At 42.9% G+C, this 18,025-nt stretch overlaps 1 protein-coding gene across 5 annotated transcripts in view; it reads left to right on the forward strand.

Annotated features, from left to right (window-relative positions):
• Positions 1-16,550, forward strand: part of LOC311035459 (nuclear factor 1 B-type-like) — a 92,339-nt gene extending 75,789 nt beyond the window's left edge. For 4 of the 5 annotated variants that reach the window (XM_084043678.1, XM_084043679.1, XM_084043676.1 and 1 more), the window contains exons 10-12: positions 433-515; positions 7,049-7,137; positions 13,772-16,550. In XM_084043678.1, coding sequence (XP_083899804.1) covers positions 433-515; positions 7,049-7,137; positions 13,772-13,904 — 305 coding nt within the window. In that variant the 3' untranslated portion in view covers positions 13,905-16,550. The remainder of the gene's footprint in view (positions 1-432; positions 516-7,048; positions 7,138-13,771) is intronic. The other variant, XM_084043680.1, reaches the window with a different exon arrangement.
• Positions 16,551-18,025: the final 1,475 nt, after the last annotated feature.

The raw sequence follows: 18,025 nt of genomic DNA on the forward strand, positions 1-18,025 counted from the left end.
AACATTGTGTAACTTTCCCCTGGACCACCTGTAATCATGCCAAGGACCACTAGTGGTCCGTGGACCGGCGGTTGAGAAACAGTGCTGTAACTGAACACCCATACAACTGGGCCACAATACACACCCTCCCCTTGGTATTTATTATTTTCTTTATTGAGATAGACAGTAGGAAAGCTGAGAAGGTGGAGGCAGCACCGCAGAGAGACACAGGACCGGAGGCAGTCGCAGGCAAAAGAGAGAGAGAGAGAGAGAGAGAAAAAAAAACAAGGGAAACAAACTCTTGAAACTCTTGTAAATAATTTCTTTCGAGGGGTGTGTAGCGCAATAGTGCCGCAGTAGGTGGGCAAGGCAGACGACAGACTGTGGGAGTTCTGGTTTGTGTTGGCTTTGTGCGACTGTGTTGTCATCCGCTTGCCGCTCTTCCCCCCCCAGGCTACTCAGCCCCTGGCACTCCGACAGCTAATCGTTTCGTCGGCCTGAGCCCCAGGGACCCAGCCTTCCTTCACCAGCAGCAGGTGAGATCACCGCTCTCTCTCTCCGACACCCGCTCTCATCTCCTCCTCCTCCTCCTCTTCCCCTTCATCTTCTTCTGTCACGCCCCCCCGTCCCCCGCCCCCCCCCCCTCACCCTTCCTCCTTCTCCATAAGATCTGAAATCCCCTAAAACCCCCTGTCCTTTGGAAGACATCACTGTACGCTTGAGTCTGATAAGTAGGACGTATTTAAATGTGATCCCAGATCAGAACACTTTCCAGCTATGACTCCTCAGGATGAAATCAGGCGTAGAATTCCCCACCTTCTTGCAAATCGTGTGTAGCTTATTGCATGAAGACAGCACATCATTTAACATCAAATGTTTTCAGAACTCACATGTGAGTTGCTACAGTATATGATATACAGTAATGACAACAATCTTTTTTTTTTGTTTACCACTATTCTAATCTCTTACATTTTCGTGTCTGCTGTACGTAGTATTTCAACCATATATTGATCAAACACACATTTTAAACTACGATGATAATTCCTATTAAGCACGCCTACTAACTTTGAAGAAAGCATTTCAGTCAGCACACACATGCTACTGTAGTTAGCTGCGGTAAATAATATCCAGCAGGTCGTTCTTTAGTGGGATTATGGCCTCTTCGGTTCTGCCACTTCTGCTGCAAGTTGTAGCCATCGCAGCGCCGTTTGCGTCTGTAAAGAACACCCTCTCGGGTGTCATTCTGACGCGATAATGACCTACGCTGTGTTCTACATGCCGTATGGTCCGATTATTGGCAGCAGTGGTGGAAGAAGTACTCACATTTTGTACTTAAGTAAAAGTACCAATACCATAATGTAGAAATATCTGTTACAAATAAAAGTCCGGTATTGAAAATGTACGAGCTTGTAGATCGACTATTTTAAAATAGCCTAAGTATGCATAGGGCTGAAGTGGTTAATCATGTTTTTTAATAATAATCCAAATCTACAAAGTAACTGGTAACTAAAGTGTTCTAATAACTGTAGTAGGAGTAAAAGGAGTACAATATTTGCCTCTGAGATGTAGTGGAGTAGAAGTAAAAGTATAGAAAAATGGAAATACTCCAGTAAAGTAAAAGTACTGTACATCAAAATTGTACTTAAGTACAGTACTTAAGAAAAAGTAAAAGTTACTTTCCACCACTGATTGGCAGGCGTTTCAGATTCAGGGCTGTAGCACAATCTCAGTTTCCTGAGAAAGCAGCACCGCAGAGGAGCTATGACAGCATTCTGAGAGAGACCCGGGTCACCGTCTTTGGCCGGAGATGTCGAATATTTTGCTTCTGATTCCTGGAATGAGTGAGAATATGTGTTATTTTTTCGCTGTGCAGTAGATCAAACTTGACAGGTTTCATTCCAAAGTGGTAGAGAGTATTATGCTTTTCACGTTCCAAAAATCTCAACCGAAGCTCATCAGTATCGTAAGGGGCAAATGTTTTACCATCATGCCAGCAACCAGTAATTACATTACATTACAATTTACATATCTCTGCTGTCCGGCAGGAACCAGCTAACAACAAAATGTTCATTTTTCAGGAAATTAAAGTTAGGAGGTTTTGTTCATCATTGATAAGAACAGCTGAATGGACCTCCAAGCTCACAATGAGGTTGGAGGTCAAAAGGGGGTGGAGCCTGGAGTCAGCTAAACCAGCTAACTCCGGTGGACTTTGCTGGTTTAGCAGAACATTTGAGGATCCAATGGAGTTAGCTGGTTTTGTCAGAAGCGCTTTTTAATGCTTTTCATTGGTTCAATATTTTTTTTTACCAATACACAGACGTAAAGGGTGTTCAATGGCCCTGATTTATGGAAAAAAAATGCAAAAGCGCCAAAATGGAGTTAGTTGGTTTCTGCCGGACAGCAACGATATTTTGTCGATTTTTTTCAAAAGGTGCACATTTCTGAAAACATAAATTTTCTTGCGCAGATTTAATCTTTTATATACCTTCATAATATCGCTAAATACTTTCAGAACAGTTTAACATAATTTGAGCTCCCCGGTCTCACAGTAAAAACAAATTAAATTAGTTTGCCAAGATAGGAAATGCACTGTCTCTGTGTGGTCACTGTCTAAGAAGATGGATGGGTACAGTATATTCCAGAGTAATGCGCGCCACTCTGTATCCTTCACATGTTATTTGGGAAGGCCAGCACATACAGATACACACAAACACACACACACACACACACGCGCGCGAAACCAGCACGCTCCCTCACTTACTGTAACAGTACGTCAAGATAATGCTTTCTGTCACTCGCCGTCGCTCACGCGGACGCCCTAGCAGTAATCTTAGGGAAGCTGAGAGTGTCTGACTGAGTGAGAGAGAATGCACGTGTGAGTGCGTGAACCCATATATACACACACGTGTATGTATATACTGCATGTATTGCACAGTATATGGGTCCTCGTTGTGAGTGCGAGTGCAGTGGTGTGTTTAAGGTTTGGACTGTGCCGTTTGAACGGGTGTTCCTTCCCCCACCCCTTCTCATTGAGTATCCTGGTCGCAGGCCAAGGCTTTTCCAACCACAACTAATTGAATGCATCTGCACGCGGCTACATAATGATCGCTGGGTTTCTCCTCGCCTCACTTTTTCTCCTTTTTTTTTTTCCTCTCCCTGTTTCTCTCCCTGCCTCTCTCTCTCTCTGTCTCTCTCTCTCTCTCTCTCTCTCTCTCTCTCTCTCTCTGTCTCTTTCCTTCTAGTTTGGTTAAAGGTAGGGTACAGGTTCTGAATGTGGGTGGAGTTGGTGTTAGGATGCTTCTTAGTCCAGGATGGAAGGAGAAAGATTCCCTTGGCCATCAAAACAATTCGTCTTTCACATTTTCTAGTAGTACTGCTACTTCTGTCAGCGGAGCACAAAAACTCACCGGGCACAGCGTGGCTGTGATCGGAGCAACATTGCACAACTCGCAGAACTTATGTCCACATTTTGCACAGCTATGTGTAAATATAATATAGAGTATACTACAGTATACAGTATACTACATCTTTCCAATAGATAATGAAATGGCCTGTATCTAGTGCAGATACGTATTCATTTTATCAAGACGTGGTATTGTGTAGCCCTCTCATGGAAAAATGACCTTCAAGCTAAATTATTTAAAGCTGACTACGACTGGCACAATAGGTTAGATGTGTTTACATTCACACCTTTGGAAATATCGCCCTAGCTCCAGGCAGCGGCTACAGATTCAACAGAAGAATGTGACCATAAAAGCATCCATAAACTTGGGCAAATCCAACAATGGCCTCTTTGTGGCTAAGTTATTATTAAGCACCATCTCTCCCAAATCAATAAATAGGGCCCGTTGGCCCAGAGAACAGTATACAGTACTGTTCATCTGTTCAGTTATTCATGGTGATTCTACCTGTCACAGTTCTCGTTTTGTTTTCTCGGTGTATGATTTAGAGCCAAGGGACTGAGGCCTTTTGGATCAGGCCGACACTGAGACAGGTCCCCAGGGAGTAAACACTGTCACCGAATACTCCGTCATTGTCAGCATCCAGCAATGGGATATTTATTATGTGGGATCCATGAGACATATTGACACTTCCACTCGCACCCGAGACCTTTTGTTAGCTGGCTGGGACGAAGCGAGAAGGGGATACACGTGCACGCGCACGCCTGCCTGCCTGCCTGCCTGCATGAGGCATATGAGTTTCAGCGATGGCGAGGCATCGCGTTTCACGCGTGGTCAGCATCGGGGATATCCCAGAATGCATCAGGAGAGTGAGAGTCCACTCTTTGTCTAATCTGTCTAGCTGATGGATGGGAGGTTGGCCTTACGCTGCATCAATTTTTCTCTGCAACGGCTACAGTTGATGACTTGCTGCGTTTTTTTTTACAAAAAAAGTAAAAGAAAGCGTTAGCATGCGGAGCCTCTAAAAGAGAATTATCATTTTTGGAGCACTCAGTGTATTGGTAATATACATCGGAGAGCTTCCAATAGCCCTTCCAAATAGAAAAAAACAACCAACAACAGAAGTAAGATTATTGTAGAATATTACGTTGAAGGTTTCTACCAATATTACAGGGCTTTAAAAAAGTGTGTTTTTTGTAAAAAATAGATAAATAAATAATATTAATAATGCTTCACTATTAATATCACTAGATCTGTATACATTTCAACATGTAATAAACACACGCACATACACACAGAAAGGCAGGGGAAATAGAGAGAGAGAGAGAGAGAGAGAGAGGGAGAGGAGAAAGACAACAACACTCTCGCACCTGCTCTGCAATTCTCAAGCAGCGAACGTGTGAAAACCCTCCATTCATCTCCCGTTCCGTGGTTAACCCCCTCGGGGGGGGGGGGGTGCCACCAAGATGGTGGTTCCACGGAGGGGGGGGGGGGGGGGGCTAGATATGTGATCAGATGTCATTTGGTATTATCTAAGGAAGAATCCTAATCCACAATCTGCCCGCATCTGTTTGCTAGCGTTCCCGGGCTCCCTCCTTCCCCTCTGCCCATGCCGCTCTGATCTGCCAGTGCCAGTGGACAGATGGCGAGCCCCTCAAGGAGCGGTGGCACAGAGCGCGGGGCATGGGAAGGGAGGGCTTCTTTTTTTCTTTTTTTTTTGGGGGCCTGGGCGTAAGGCCCAGCCGGGCACATTTTTTCCCTCGAAGCTTTTGTTAAAAAGGGAGCATGCTGGAGTGCGCGGGAGTGGCGTGCGTTCATGTTTAGGGGGGGGTGGTGGTTGGGGTCTGGTTGATTCTGTCTCTGACTGTGGGTTAACCACAAAAACCCTGGCATCCCTATTTTGGGCATGTCATTATAGGCGACAATTCTCAAAAATAGCCAGGGCCCCTATGTGCTTAATTCATACTCTGTTGTACGCCGGTGTCATGCAGTGATGTGACATTGTAGATCAGCTATTTTCCTCCTGCGACGCTGTCATATGATGAAGCAAAAAATGTGGCTTTAGTGGTTAAATATTGACGCAGAGAAACTAGCTTGTCTCCAGGCGCGGGCTCTGACGGTTTAGTGTGCAATGTTATTTAAATATTTATTTCCTGCAGATTACTTGCATGTTATTCATATAAGTACCGTAGACCAAACACATCTACATTTACCTATGTGAATAAATGGAACATTTAATGTTTCATTTTACTGTGTGCTTTACTGTGTATTTTCTTTTTTTTTTTACATGATTTTTAGATGATGAGGTACAGGTTAAAAATGTGCTTCTGCACCCCTCTTTTGCTCTATATCCTTGATAACATCTTACATGCAAAATCTAAGAGGACATGGGGGGGGGGATCAATCATTAAATGTAAGTATGGCAATCAGTAGAAAAATGCCCAGGTGTTTGTAGGGAAAGGAACGTGATTCTTGACCGCGGTAAATGGGTTTTGAATATTCAGCATGTGCTTATATCTGATTAAAAACCTCTTAGGAACCTCCACACAAAGTCCGCTGCTGAGTGCAGACTGCTAACAGTGCAGTTTTTTCCCTTCCCGGTGCATTACCAAATGAATGCGTTGACCACAGGGCAAGGTTAGGTTGGTATTGGCAGAGGTAGCTCTCAGCTGGATTGCGGACACGTGCGTCCGCATAATGCATGCAAAGGAGACGCATTTTGCGTGTGGCTTTATGTTCCAGTGATTTGTAATCTGTATGTAGGGTTGGCGAGGCGTGTGTATTAAAAAGGAAAATAAAGGCAGAGTGTGTGTGTGTGTGTGTGTGTGTGTGTGTGTGTGTGTGTGTGTGTGTGTGTGTGTGTGTGTGTGTGTGTGTGTGTGTGTGTGTGTGCGCGCGCGCACGTGCGCGCATGTGCCTCTGTTATCTAACTTCATTGTTGTCTTGACTGCTAATCAATAAAATCAGTTAGCTAATGAAAAAACTTGGCATGCTCTTGGGCATGCATAATCCATGCTAAATCTGACCGCACGCTTACGGTCAAACAATAAATATTGACTGGATGCATGTGCCCAGTGGATTGCATGGGTCCACAGGCTAACCATCTATGCAAATACTGTAAAAAAAAAAAAAAAAAACAACAACTACAACAAAAACAGTAGCCCACACAGATGAAAAATTGCCATGATGAAACCGCTCACATTTTCTAACTAATCTAACTAACCCCTTTTTTGTTTTTTTACTTCCAGGTTAGCTTTTACTACTAATTGTGATTGCATGCTTTTTGTCTGTTATATATATATATATATATATATATATATATATATATATATATATATATATATATATATATATATATATATATATATATATATCAATTCAACTATTTAACTTGTAGATCTGTGACTACATTATGTACAATTTTATCCAGTGAATAATTCTAATTGAGTCTTTTTTACATAATATAAAAATATAATATTCTAATAATGGATAGTGGTAACGGGCATAGGGCAGGTGGAATATTTCTCTGTTACACTATGTGCTAGTGGTGCTATAGGTTTGTTGTTTGTTTCTGCATGCATGTTTACCAGTGTTGAGTGTACTGTAGTTATCATCTAAGTAGACCTTGTGATGGCCCAGTGATCTGACTGCTAGGTTTCAATTGACAGCTGAGGAAGTGTGACTGGAGCGTGACTCAAAACGGCAGGCATTATGGCCCCAGTGGCACTGACGACACATTGGGGATTACTTGGCAAAGGTAACCTTTTCATTCTTTCTTTCTTCTTCTTCTTCTTCTTCTCTCTTTCTCTCTCTCTCCCTCTTTTCCCACCCTCTCTCTCTTTCTCCCTCTCTCATCTCAGTCACTCTGCCTCTATCTATGTCTTTAGCGCATGCGACACACACACACACACACACACACACACACACACACACACACACACACACACACACACACACACACACACACACACACACACACACGCACACAATGTTTACACTTACAAGAACATACATACATACATGTGTGCACATAGAGGTAAAGGCACGCTCATGTAGATTTGCAAGTGCCTGCGGCCATAGATACAAGCTCTCAGACACGCACGCATGCACGTGCGCACACACACGCACACACACACACAAGCACACGCGCACACGCACACACACACACACACACACACACACACACACACACACACACACACACACACACACACACACACACACACACAAGTATATGTAAACATTTCTGTTACATGTCTTTCCCTTCACTGTAGAACAATATTCCTTATCAGTAAAGAATACACAGTCTTTTGTTTTATTATATAGAAATGCTATTTCTCTGGACTGTTTGTGTACTGTGATTGGCTGTCACAGGCTCCAAGCTTCGATGTTGTGGGTATGATGTCATGGGTGTCTTAGGGAAACGAAAAAATGACTACATTGAAGTGAAGACTCTTCATTCTATGGAATATTACAAACATAATTCTCTCTTGTTCCTGCTTTCTGTCTTGCATTATTTTCTTTTTTCTCTCTCTCTTTGTCAATCTGTTATTCTTACATTTCTCTCTGCTTGGTTGTTTACCTCACTTTTCCCCTCATATATGTGTGTACTGTAGTTTAGCTCTTTGCCCTTTTTTATTAGTTTATGGTGGCTTTGGTTGGGTTGAGCAGCGCACTTTTGCTGATAGTGAAGCATAGAGTTTTAATTAAAATCAAATAGTTATTTTTTGATCTTTTGTTATTCTGCATGTGGCACGTGAAAGCGATGAATATTAGATTCTTTCCGTTTTTCTTTTTCTTTATTACATATTTAATAACATTCATTACAATTTTGTGTTGCTGTGTTTTGATATGCTTCGCTGACAGATGGAATATGTAGCCAAAATGATGTTTTTTTCAAACATACCCATGCTATTAGTGGTTCAACAAACAAGCTTTTTATCTAATGCAAAACACTTGGACTAATTAATACCCATGAAGTAAAGGAACAATGTTGAAAAGTCTCTAAGAACTCCCACACAAGTCAGTCCAGGTCAAACATGCGTGTGTGTACATATATATGTACACGTGTGTGTGTGTGTGTGTGTGTGTGTGTGTGTGTGTATGTGTGTGTGTGTGTGTGTGTGTGTGTGTGTGTGTGTGTGTGTGTGTGTGTGTGTGTGTGTGTGTGTGTGTGTGTGTGTGTGTGTGTGTGTGTGTGTGTGTGTGTATATGTTTCCATTGTTCATTCTTTATGAGTTCAAATCTCACTGGCTTTATGTTGTCTAACTTAAAGAAACCTTCAAGGCTTTTCTGCCTGCCTCTCTCTCTCTCCCCGCCTCCCTCCCTTCTTCTCCCTCTCTCTCTCTCTCTCTCTCTCTCTCTCTCTCTCTCCCCCCCTCCCTCCCTTCCTCTCTCTCTGGGGACAAAAACTGGACCATATCACCAGGGCAGAGCAAGCAAGCTGAGCTAAGCCTTTCCTGTTACGTCTCTCTTTTCCCTGGAAGTGCAGAGTTGTGTGTGTGTGTGTGTGTGTGTGTGTGTGTGTGTGTGTGTGTGTGTGTGTGTGTGTGTGTGTGTGTGTGTGTGTGTGTGTGTGTGTGTGTGTGTGTGTGTGTGTGTGTGTGTGTGTGTACGTGTACAAACTCAGCATAATTCACATCAGGAGGAAATGTACGCACACACACACACACACACACACACACACACACACACACACACACACACACACACACACACACACACACACACATATAGGAAAATATACAGCCTGGTATGTGTATAGTTACACATGCTTGTACAGACACATAAACACACACACGCTTGAATTAGTATACTTGTGAGGACAGCAACATTTTAGGATGCCGTTTTAACCGTTTAACTTTAGCCGAAAATGGTAGATCTACAAGTTCATAATGCACCGCAGCACGGCGTGTTGTGAGCTTGTAGATCTGCTTTTTTTGGTGCTGAACATCACCAATTTAGTATAAAACCCTAAACTTAACCTCTAAATGTCTAACCCTTACCCAACCTGACACTGTCCTGTTTCATGGTTAAAACATATGTTTTAACCATGAAACAACCCATTTTTCTTGTAAGGATTTTCCTCACAATGCCTTATTTCTCTCAATTCTGCTGTAATTGTGGGAGACATTTGGCCCTCACAAGTATAGTAATACAAGTACACACACACACACACACACACACACACACACACACACACACACACACTCACACTCACACTCACACTCACACTCACACTCACACACACACGTGCGCGTACGTACGTACGCGCGTGCGTGCGTGGGCATACACACACAAACATACTGTACTTAGAGAGCAGAGCCCCTTCAATAGGCCTCCTAATAGGCCAGTGGAGGTAGGAGTGAAGAATGTCCCCTGTAGCAGCAGCAGCAGCAGCAGACACGAGGTCTCTACTTCCACTCAGACATGACCAGCAGAACCCTACTCAGAGCCGGTGTTGCCATGTCCGGCTTATTATAAGCGACTTTGGGCTAGTTTTTCTTGTAAATATCGGTAGTTGAGGGTTGCATTTTGGGGGGGGGGGGCTTGTTTCTAAAGTGTAGTTGCTTATTTGGGCTTGTTTCCTAGTGTTGTTTAAACCAGTGGTTCTTGAACATTTTCAAATCAAGGAACCCCAAATTAATATGTATTTGTCCACGGACCCCCCCATCTGAAAATGTTTTGTGCCAGGGACCTCCGTGCCAGATTTGTGTTGCTAAAATGTTTCTGAAAATATTCAAAATGTTTCACTTTTTATCAAGATTTCTTTGAAAATAGCAGATCTACAAGCTCACGACGCGTCGCGATGCGACGCGTCGTGAGCTAATAGGTCGGCTATTTTCAAATAGCCGATGTATATAGGTTTAAATTGCTCTTGGCCTATGGCACTACTTTTGGGCTTGTTTTCATAGACCTGGTTGCCTTTTTCTCTCGCAAAATCTGGCAACACTGACTCAGAGCCCCACACAAACGAGTGACGATAGAATAGATCCCAGCTGAATACACTTTACCACTTCATTTCGTTACATGGATGGATGAGATAGTGAAATCTATTACAGCGCTGCCTTTATAAGACAGATTATTTTATAAATTGATATTTTTAGTGTACAGTAGGAATGGGTTTGATCAATTTTTATGTTTTTTCCACCCCAGCTGCCCATTAGGCGAGCACTCGTTCTCTCGTTTATGCAGAGCATCTTGCCCTGCTCCGCTGCAGTGCTGGCCCCAAATTAAAATGCTGCCAGGCTCGCATGTTGCCATTGTGCAGGAAATGGGTCAGCAATCCATTAAGATGCCATTAGATAATCTAATTTGAGGGGCTAATCCTTAAACGGAGCACGTTGTATGCCGGGGCTGCGCTCACAGGGACTTGAATTAGTGCATTTTGGGAGCACAGATCTGGTCAGGGTAGCGGGAGGCCATCTTGAAGGTTACTTAAGGAGATACTGCAGTCGAGGTCGTGATGCTGGGCCCACATCCAAGGCCGCTTGGCACTGCAGCATGTGTAGAAGAATTGGCCCTCAATCCACCGTATTAACCTGCGCATCATTGTAAGTGCCCAGTAAGGATCTGACAGTACTTAATAATAAAAAACATTCTCCGTAATAGTTCACTTACTTACTTATTAAAGGTGTTAAAACTTTATCTTGAACTAAAACTTAAAGAAGGTGTTACTTACTTTGTGTTTTTGCACTCTAAAAGTACTTGTTTGTTCCCGAAATCTAAAGAAATGATTCTTTCTTTTATTTCCTTTGGTTAATACATATGTAAATAAACTGAGGTAAGGTTAATGTAAAATAAAACCACTTGTGTTCAGATCAACTCTCACGAGAGACAGATTGATTCTCAGTCACAGGACACAGATATGGTTTGACAGTCATCCATTTTAACAAGATTAAAACCGACCGGACAGTTTACGGAACGCTGTGATTTGCATAAATGCACTGCAAAACGCAGTGTATGTAGCTGTGTGGTCTCTTCTCCCTTTAATGTTGCCTCGTCATTACCTGAGAGGATTTTTTTAAAGAAGCGAGTGAAAAAGAGAGGGAGAGAGAGAGAGAGAGAGAGAGAGAGAGAGAGAGAGAGATGGAGCGAGGAAGAGAGTGAAGGAAGAGGAGAATGCTGCGGAACGCTTGGCCGCTCAGTGCGCTCTTTGTTCAGCAAGGTAGGAAAAACTTAATCCCTCGTTTCCTGTCCGATGATTCTTGGCAGGCCGGCGAGAGAGAAGGAGGGAGGGAAGAACGAGAGAGCAAAGTAGTAGAGAAGAGAAAGCATGAAGGATACGAGTTGGAGTGATAAAGCAAAAGAGTGGTGGAGAGAGAGAGAGAGAGAAGACGAAGAAGAATGAAGCAGGGGGTTGCAAGAGAAAAGCAAGGATGGGAGAGAAAGAGAGAGAGGAACGAAGTAGAGAGGAGAGCGGAAAGCATGAATACAGGGTTTGTGTGGGGGGGGGGGGGATTAGCCTTAACCCTCTACATACCGAAGCACAGTCTTAACTTACATATGTGTTTATGTTTTATCATCCTCTCCCACGCTTTCTGCCCCCACGCCCCCTACCCCCCCCCGCCTTCTCTTTGTCTCTCTCACTTGCGTCTTTGTAAAGCCGTCTGGTGCTTTTTAAAAGAAAGACAGAAAGAAAGAAAGAAAAGAAAGAAAAAGGCACATGAGGTCATTTTTACACCGCATCCCCATTGTTTTAAGTGATTTGTTATGAAAAAGCAGATGATGGGTGGCTTTCATTATCGCAGACACTGCTGTCTGATATGAGGAGATTCTGGAAAGAATCGGCCTCACTGTTCCACCTCTATACAAGCCTGCCTTTAATACAGTAAGAGCCTTGTGGCTGTGTTTTTTTTTTTTTTTCTCTCTTCTTTTTTTTATGGGGAGGTTATCCCCCTTGACAAAAAAAAAGTGCTCCTTCTTCTCCCCTGCTCTGTCCTCTTCTCCCACATTTTGTTCTCATCTGTACATTTCATACTCTGACCTTTACACATGACACACACCGCTCTTTGTAACTTCTCTCTCTCTCTCTCTCTCTCTCTCTCTCTCTCTCTCTCTCTCTCTCTCTCTCTCTCTCTCTTGGTGAACAACGTACACTCATCCTGAATGCTCTTTCATTCCCTCTCCTCCACCTTCTAGTGAACTGGTGGTCATTTTGTGGGATGCAGGTATTTACAGACCTGATTCGGGTGGGGGGGGGGGGGTGGTGGTGGTGGTGGTGGGTCATGAACGCATGGTGGACAGTGGTGTAAAGTAACTTAAGTACATTTACTCAAGTACTGTACTTAAGTACAATTTTGAGGTGCTTTTACTTTACTGGAGTATTTCCAATTGTCTACACTTTGACTTCTACTCCACTTTTACTTAAGTAAAGAATTTGAGTACTTTTTCCACCACTGACGGCGGAGAGAGTTGGCGGAAGGGGGGTGGTGGTTGGGGGGGGGGGGCGTTGTTGAGAGAGGCGGGGGCTAATTATCTGACATGTATGTCGCTGCAGCACCTCTTTGGAGGCCGGGCTGGGGGGGGTTTGGGGTTTGGTGGGGGTGGGACAACACGCTGTTTGTTCGCGACACCGTTTTCAGTTAGCACCGTTGCTCGCTGGGAACAATCACTGTGTTGTTTCTCCATTAGCGTGAGATGAATAGAGATGGGACAGCTTTGTGTAGGGCTCCACACACACACACACACACACACACACACACACACACACACACACACACACACACACACACACACACACACACACACACACACCACCCTCTGTCTCACACACACACACACACACACACACACACACACACACACACACACACACACACACACACACACACACACACACACACACACACACACACTCCATACTATCGTCAGTGAACTGGATAAAGCCTTTCGATATGGTGTCACATTGATACGCTTCGTTGGGAAATGAGTGAAATCACAGTGGTTTATAAGCTTTAAGCCTGCCCCCCAATCCCCCCCACCCCCCACACACACACACACACACACACACACACACACACACACACACACACACACACACACACACACACACACACACACACACACACACACACACACTCACTCGCTAATAGTCCAAACTAGACTTTGCAACTTGTCAACTCCTAATTTACCTCTCCTTTCACAATCAATCTTGAATTCTAATGTTGAATTCTAATGTTGAATTTAAGAAAAGCTGAACTTTGAAGTAGTCAACAGAGCAGAGATGTTTTCTATTTGAGAGAGATTGTTATGGTAAATTGAGGAAAAAATGTATAGGGTTAATGTTCAGTGTCTTGAACAAACGATTTAATTACATCTGTCTCTCTCCCCCTCTTTCTCTCTCTCTCTCTCTGTCTCTCTCTACTTCTTTCTGTTGTGTCTCCACACAGTCCTGGTACCTGGGCGAGCTTAGTTCCATTCCAAGTGTCGAACGGGACTCCGATACTGCCAACAAGTGTCCACCAGAACTACAGCATAAACATCATTGGTGAGCCCCTCGTCCACGCCGAGACGGGGAACTGAACGAAGAACGAATGCTTGGGGGGGATTGGCGGGGGTTTACAGGGCGACGCTGAGCCAGCCAGCACTCAAGGAAGTGTCCCGCAGCCATGGATGAATAAACCAGCAAGCAGCGAAATATTTCTTTTATATAAATCTTTCCTTTGCTGCGCAAATCTCTCATTTGCCCCTCCCTCGTCCTTGGTCTCCATTCCGCCATCCCTCCCCCGACCTGTCCCCCTCTTCGCCCAACACCTGACCCCCCACCTCCTCCCAGTGCCCTGTGGCGGATGCTGGCCTTTTAGAACGAGAGTTAATTCGGAAGAACGAAGAAGCCTTGAAGGCCTGCTGCTGTCAGAAACTTCTCCCGCCCGACATAACCCAACCCCCGACCCGAACCAGCCACCCGCCCACCCACCAGTCAGTTGTTGCGTTTGCAGAACTCTTCGATCCATTCAGAATACTGTGATGTATAGATGCCTTAATGTTTTATTGCATGACAACTCTACTAGTCTTGTTCTAGCGTCGTTCTTTCTATTTTACACGTCAGTGGAGGGCAGGAGATGTGTGGAAAAAAACCCAACAACAACAAAGCGAACTTGATTCTCAGACATGCGTACACACTCAAACACACATATTACAGGCAAGTGAAGGGGTCTTGCGCTTTGACAATGGCTGCCTGGTGGATGGATGAGAGTCTGAGATGGCCTCTGTGTGTGTCTCTCTCGCTCGCTCTCACTCTCTCTATGCTCACCGGACCTGTAAAGAAAAAAAGTAAGAATCCCTCTTGAAAAGAGGGGCTCCCACGTCAATCGATTCACTGTGTACACCATAGGAACAAAACGAAAAAAGAAAAAAAAATTGTGAATTCAGAGTGTTCTTATTACGTTATTCGATTTCAGTTTACTGTGATACTACCCTTTTGTTCAGAAATGTGTCGACTTGTTTCTCCTTTACTGCTACTCACGTCAAGATTAGCATAAAACAAACACACACAAAAAAAAACACTCATGGAGAGAGTTCAGAACTCTGGATGCAGTTTTGTAAAAAGAAAAAAAAAGAGGAAAAAAATACACTATAAGTTAGGCTTTTGAGATTGGACCCCTCTTTAAAGAATTCGTATATCCTTTAGGAAAGGAAGACAGAGAGAGAGAGAGAAAAAAAATGAAAAATCTCGAAAGAGGCAAGTGCAATTTAATTTTTTTGAAGGGAAGCTATCAGTCTGTCAGCCCTAGGACTCTAAAGGACGGGGGATAAATATTAGCTGTTGTTTTTAACGTAAAATGTTTGAGAAAACATTTGAATTTAATTTCAGTCATATTATCTAGTCTCCTTGTGTGGGAATAAAAAACAAACAAACGCAAACATCACAAGTGTGAAAGACGGTTGAAGGCAAGCACTAAAGCTACCTGTGCAGAGCTGAACGAAACCAGCACTTCTATTGACCACAGTCACACACCAGCCGTTTTGCCCTTACATCGTATTACATAAGAGCAAAATGGCCACAATGTGAACATGGACAATTTAGCCCTACCCATCCTCGTGGGGAGCTTTTTTTATTTATTGTGGGGGGGAAATGAACAGAACATAAGTAAAGAAATGAAACGCACCTAGTGTGTAGAAATAAATGGTATTCGATTTTTTTTTGTAAGTGTTCACAACATGATCAAGAGTATATGCATTTGGCCATCAGCTTCTAAAGCTTATGTTTACAAGAAGAAAAAAGGAATGCAAGTGTTAATCAATTATAAATATATAAAAAAAAATAGGCTCAGGCCTAAAGCTACAGTCTGTGCAAGTTAACTCTGCTTTTGCAGGGGTTTAAAATGGAAATTATGAATCCAGTTGGTGGCAGTCCCTGAAATCTAGAAATTGTGCACGGCATGATCACAGCCATTGCCTCCCCGGTCCAGAAAATATTTATATGACAAATAAAAAATCTCTCCGATACTCTTAATTTGCACGATGACGTATAGTCCACATTACGTGCCTTGCCTTTGAATATAGAGACATCACTACAGTTGTTTTTTGCTGCATTTATTATCATTATAGGAAAAAAATTAACATTTTTATGATAAGAATTGTTTTGTACTCTGAATGAAATTGTTGATTTTTAACTTCATTTACTACTCTATCTCACAGTTACATTGCATATCAAGGCTGTGTATAGTCGCCGTTTTAAAGTTTGTAATCAACCAGCATTATGTTTTGTTTTGTTATTTTTGTTTTTTCAGTATTTTGGTGGTTTTTCTAATAACCTTTCATCTTTTTTTTCCCAATATTTTTCAACGCTCATTTTTTGTTCATCTTCCAGTTACTTTTGTGGAGGGTGGAATTCAGATTTATGAAAAATTATGCAATACCAAGTTTTGCCTATGTAGGTAGTGCTTATAGATGCGTCAATTATTAGAGGCTAGTTTGGAGATAGACAATATTGTAATGCATTTATTTTGTTGATATCGTTGTTTGTCGTTGTTATTGTTGATGATGTTGTTGTTGTTGTGGGTGTTTTAATTTTTTATTGACCAAAGTGGGGACTGCTTTCTATGCAGTGTATGACAAGGTCTTTTAATTTTTATTTTGTTTCTTTTTTTTTTTTCATTTTTTTTTTTTCACTTTGGCTCAGGCCTGCCGAATGATGCCGAGATGTGTTCCAGTGTATTTTGAATTAGGGAGTTAAGGGTTGGGTGGGTGGGTGGGAGGGAGGGGGGTATTTTTCTATACGTGCATCCTTGGCTACACTACGGCTGCAAAGTCACTGATTTGGTCTACTGTGACAAAAGGACTCTCTTTCTTTCAACTTCCCACCTGGGGTGCTAGCATGTGACCTTGAAGGAGCTCATTTTCACAGGAGAGAGGGCTTGACTTGAGTTTGACAATCATTTATTTAAAAAAATTAAATAAAAAATCATCACCGCTTGGAATGAAAATGTACCGACAAGTCATGAGATGTTTCGCAGCGACGTTTTTCCAATCTACTCTACAATTAATGAAGTGCATCGACGTTTATCTATTACCGCGCCGGGCGATTCACTGAGTCACTGAATGCAAATCCCAAGTAGATGCCTTATCACATCAGCGAAGTGACCTGTGACCTGCGCAACAATCACATACCAACTAATGCTAGTGAGCCCTGTCGAAATCAGTTCATGGCAGGCTCAAGCAAGCCTTTACAGAGTATTTTCTAAGTAGATTTGTATAAATGTACATACATTATATGCACTAGATCTGTCAATTCCAGGGATGTCATCAACCCCCTGTAAGGCGATTTGTGGATTCATTGGTCGAGGCGGGCCTTGTATTGTTCCTGAGAAAATAAGCTATGGACCACAGTAGAACGGGATATGCTAGCTATTCTTCCCCGTTCGTCTCTCGTGGCCATATGTAACTAAAATACGAATACATTAGTAGGACGATAATATAGCACTTAAATACTAGCACATAGGCAATCGTGTTCTCCCCCTGTATGGTGTTTCAAACCTAGTCCCCAGACAAAAGTCGTAACATCCTGGAACTAAGTATCTCTCAGGCATCTCACACAGGGCATTATTTGTATCAATCACAGTCTCATTATGTTCCTTCAGAACATCATTTGTAAAACTAACAGAAAGCAGCGTCTGCAATGCTGTTTTGATGCCTTTTGCACTCCCAACAATCGTGAACGTTCCTAGCTATTCGTGTTGGAGAGAATGGTACCGAGCTACCGAGTTCTCTCCAATAATAATAAACAGCAAACTAATATGCGGAAAATGTATGCTAAAAAAAAGAAAAAAAGTCTCAAGTCAAGCTTGATCTCTCCGTTTTCACCCAGATTTCTTATTGAGAAAAAAAGAATAATGATAAAAGTCACCCCGTTCTATGTGCACTGTTCTGTCTTTTTTTATTTTTTTATTTTATTTTAGATAAACTAGAAGTGCTTTGCAGCCCTTGGCCATTGTAGACCCCACTGAAGTGCATTGTCCCCGAGTGTGTATGTTGGTGTGTGTGTGTGTGTGTGTGTGTGTGTGTGTGTGTGTGTGCGGGTGTGTGTGCGTGCATGTGTGGTAAAGCGTGTCAGGGTCACTGTGCAGTTGGTGTTATTTTTCTTTGTTTTCTTTCGAATAGGAGGACTGTATATAAAGGTAGATACCATGATTGCGTTGATA

The sequence above is a fragment of the Gymnoscopelus microlampas genome, assembly GCF_963454915.1.
Source record: "Gymnoscopelus microlampas genome assembly, chromosome: 19".
Taxonomy (NCBI): domain Eukaryota; kingdom Metazoa; phylum Chordata; class Actinopteri; order Myctophiformes; family Myctophidae; genus Gymnoscopelus; species Gymnoscopelus microlampas.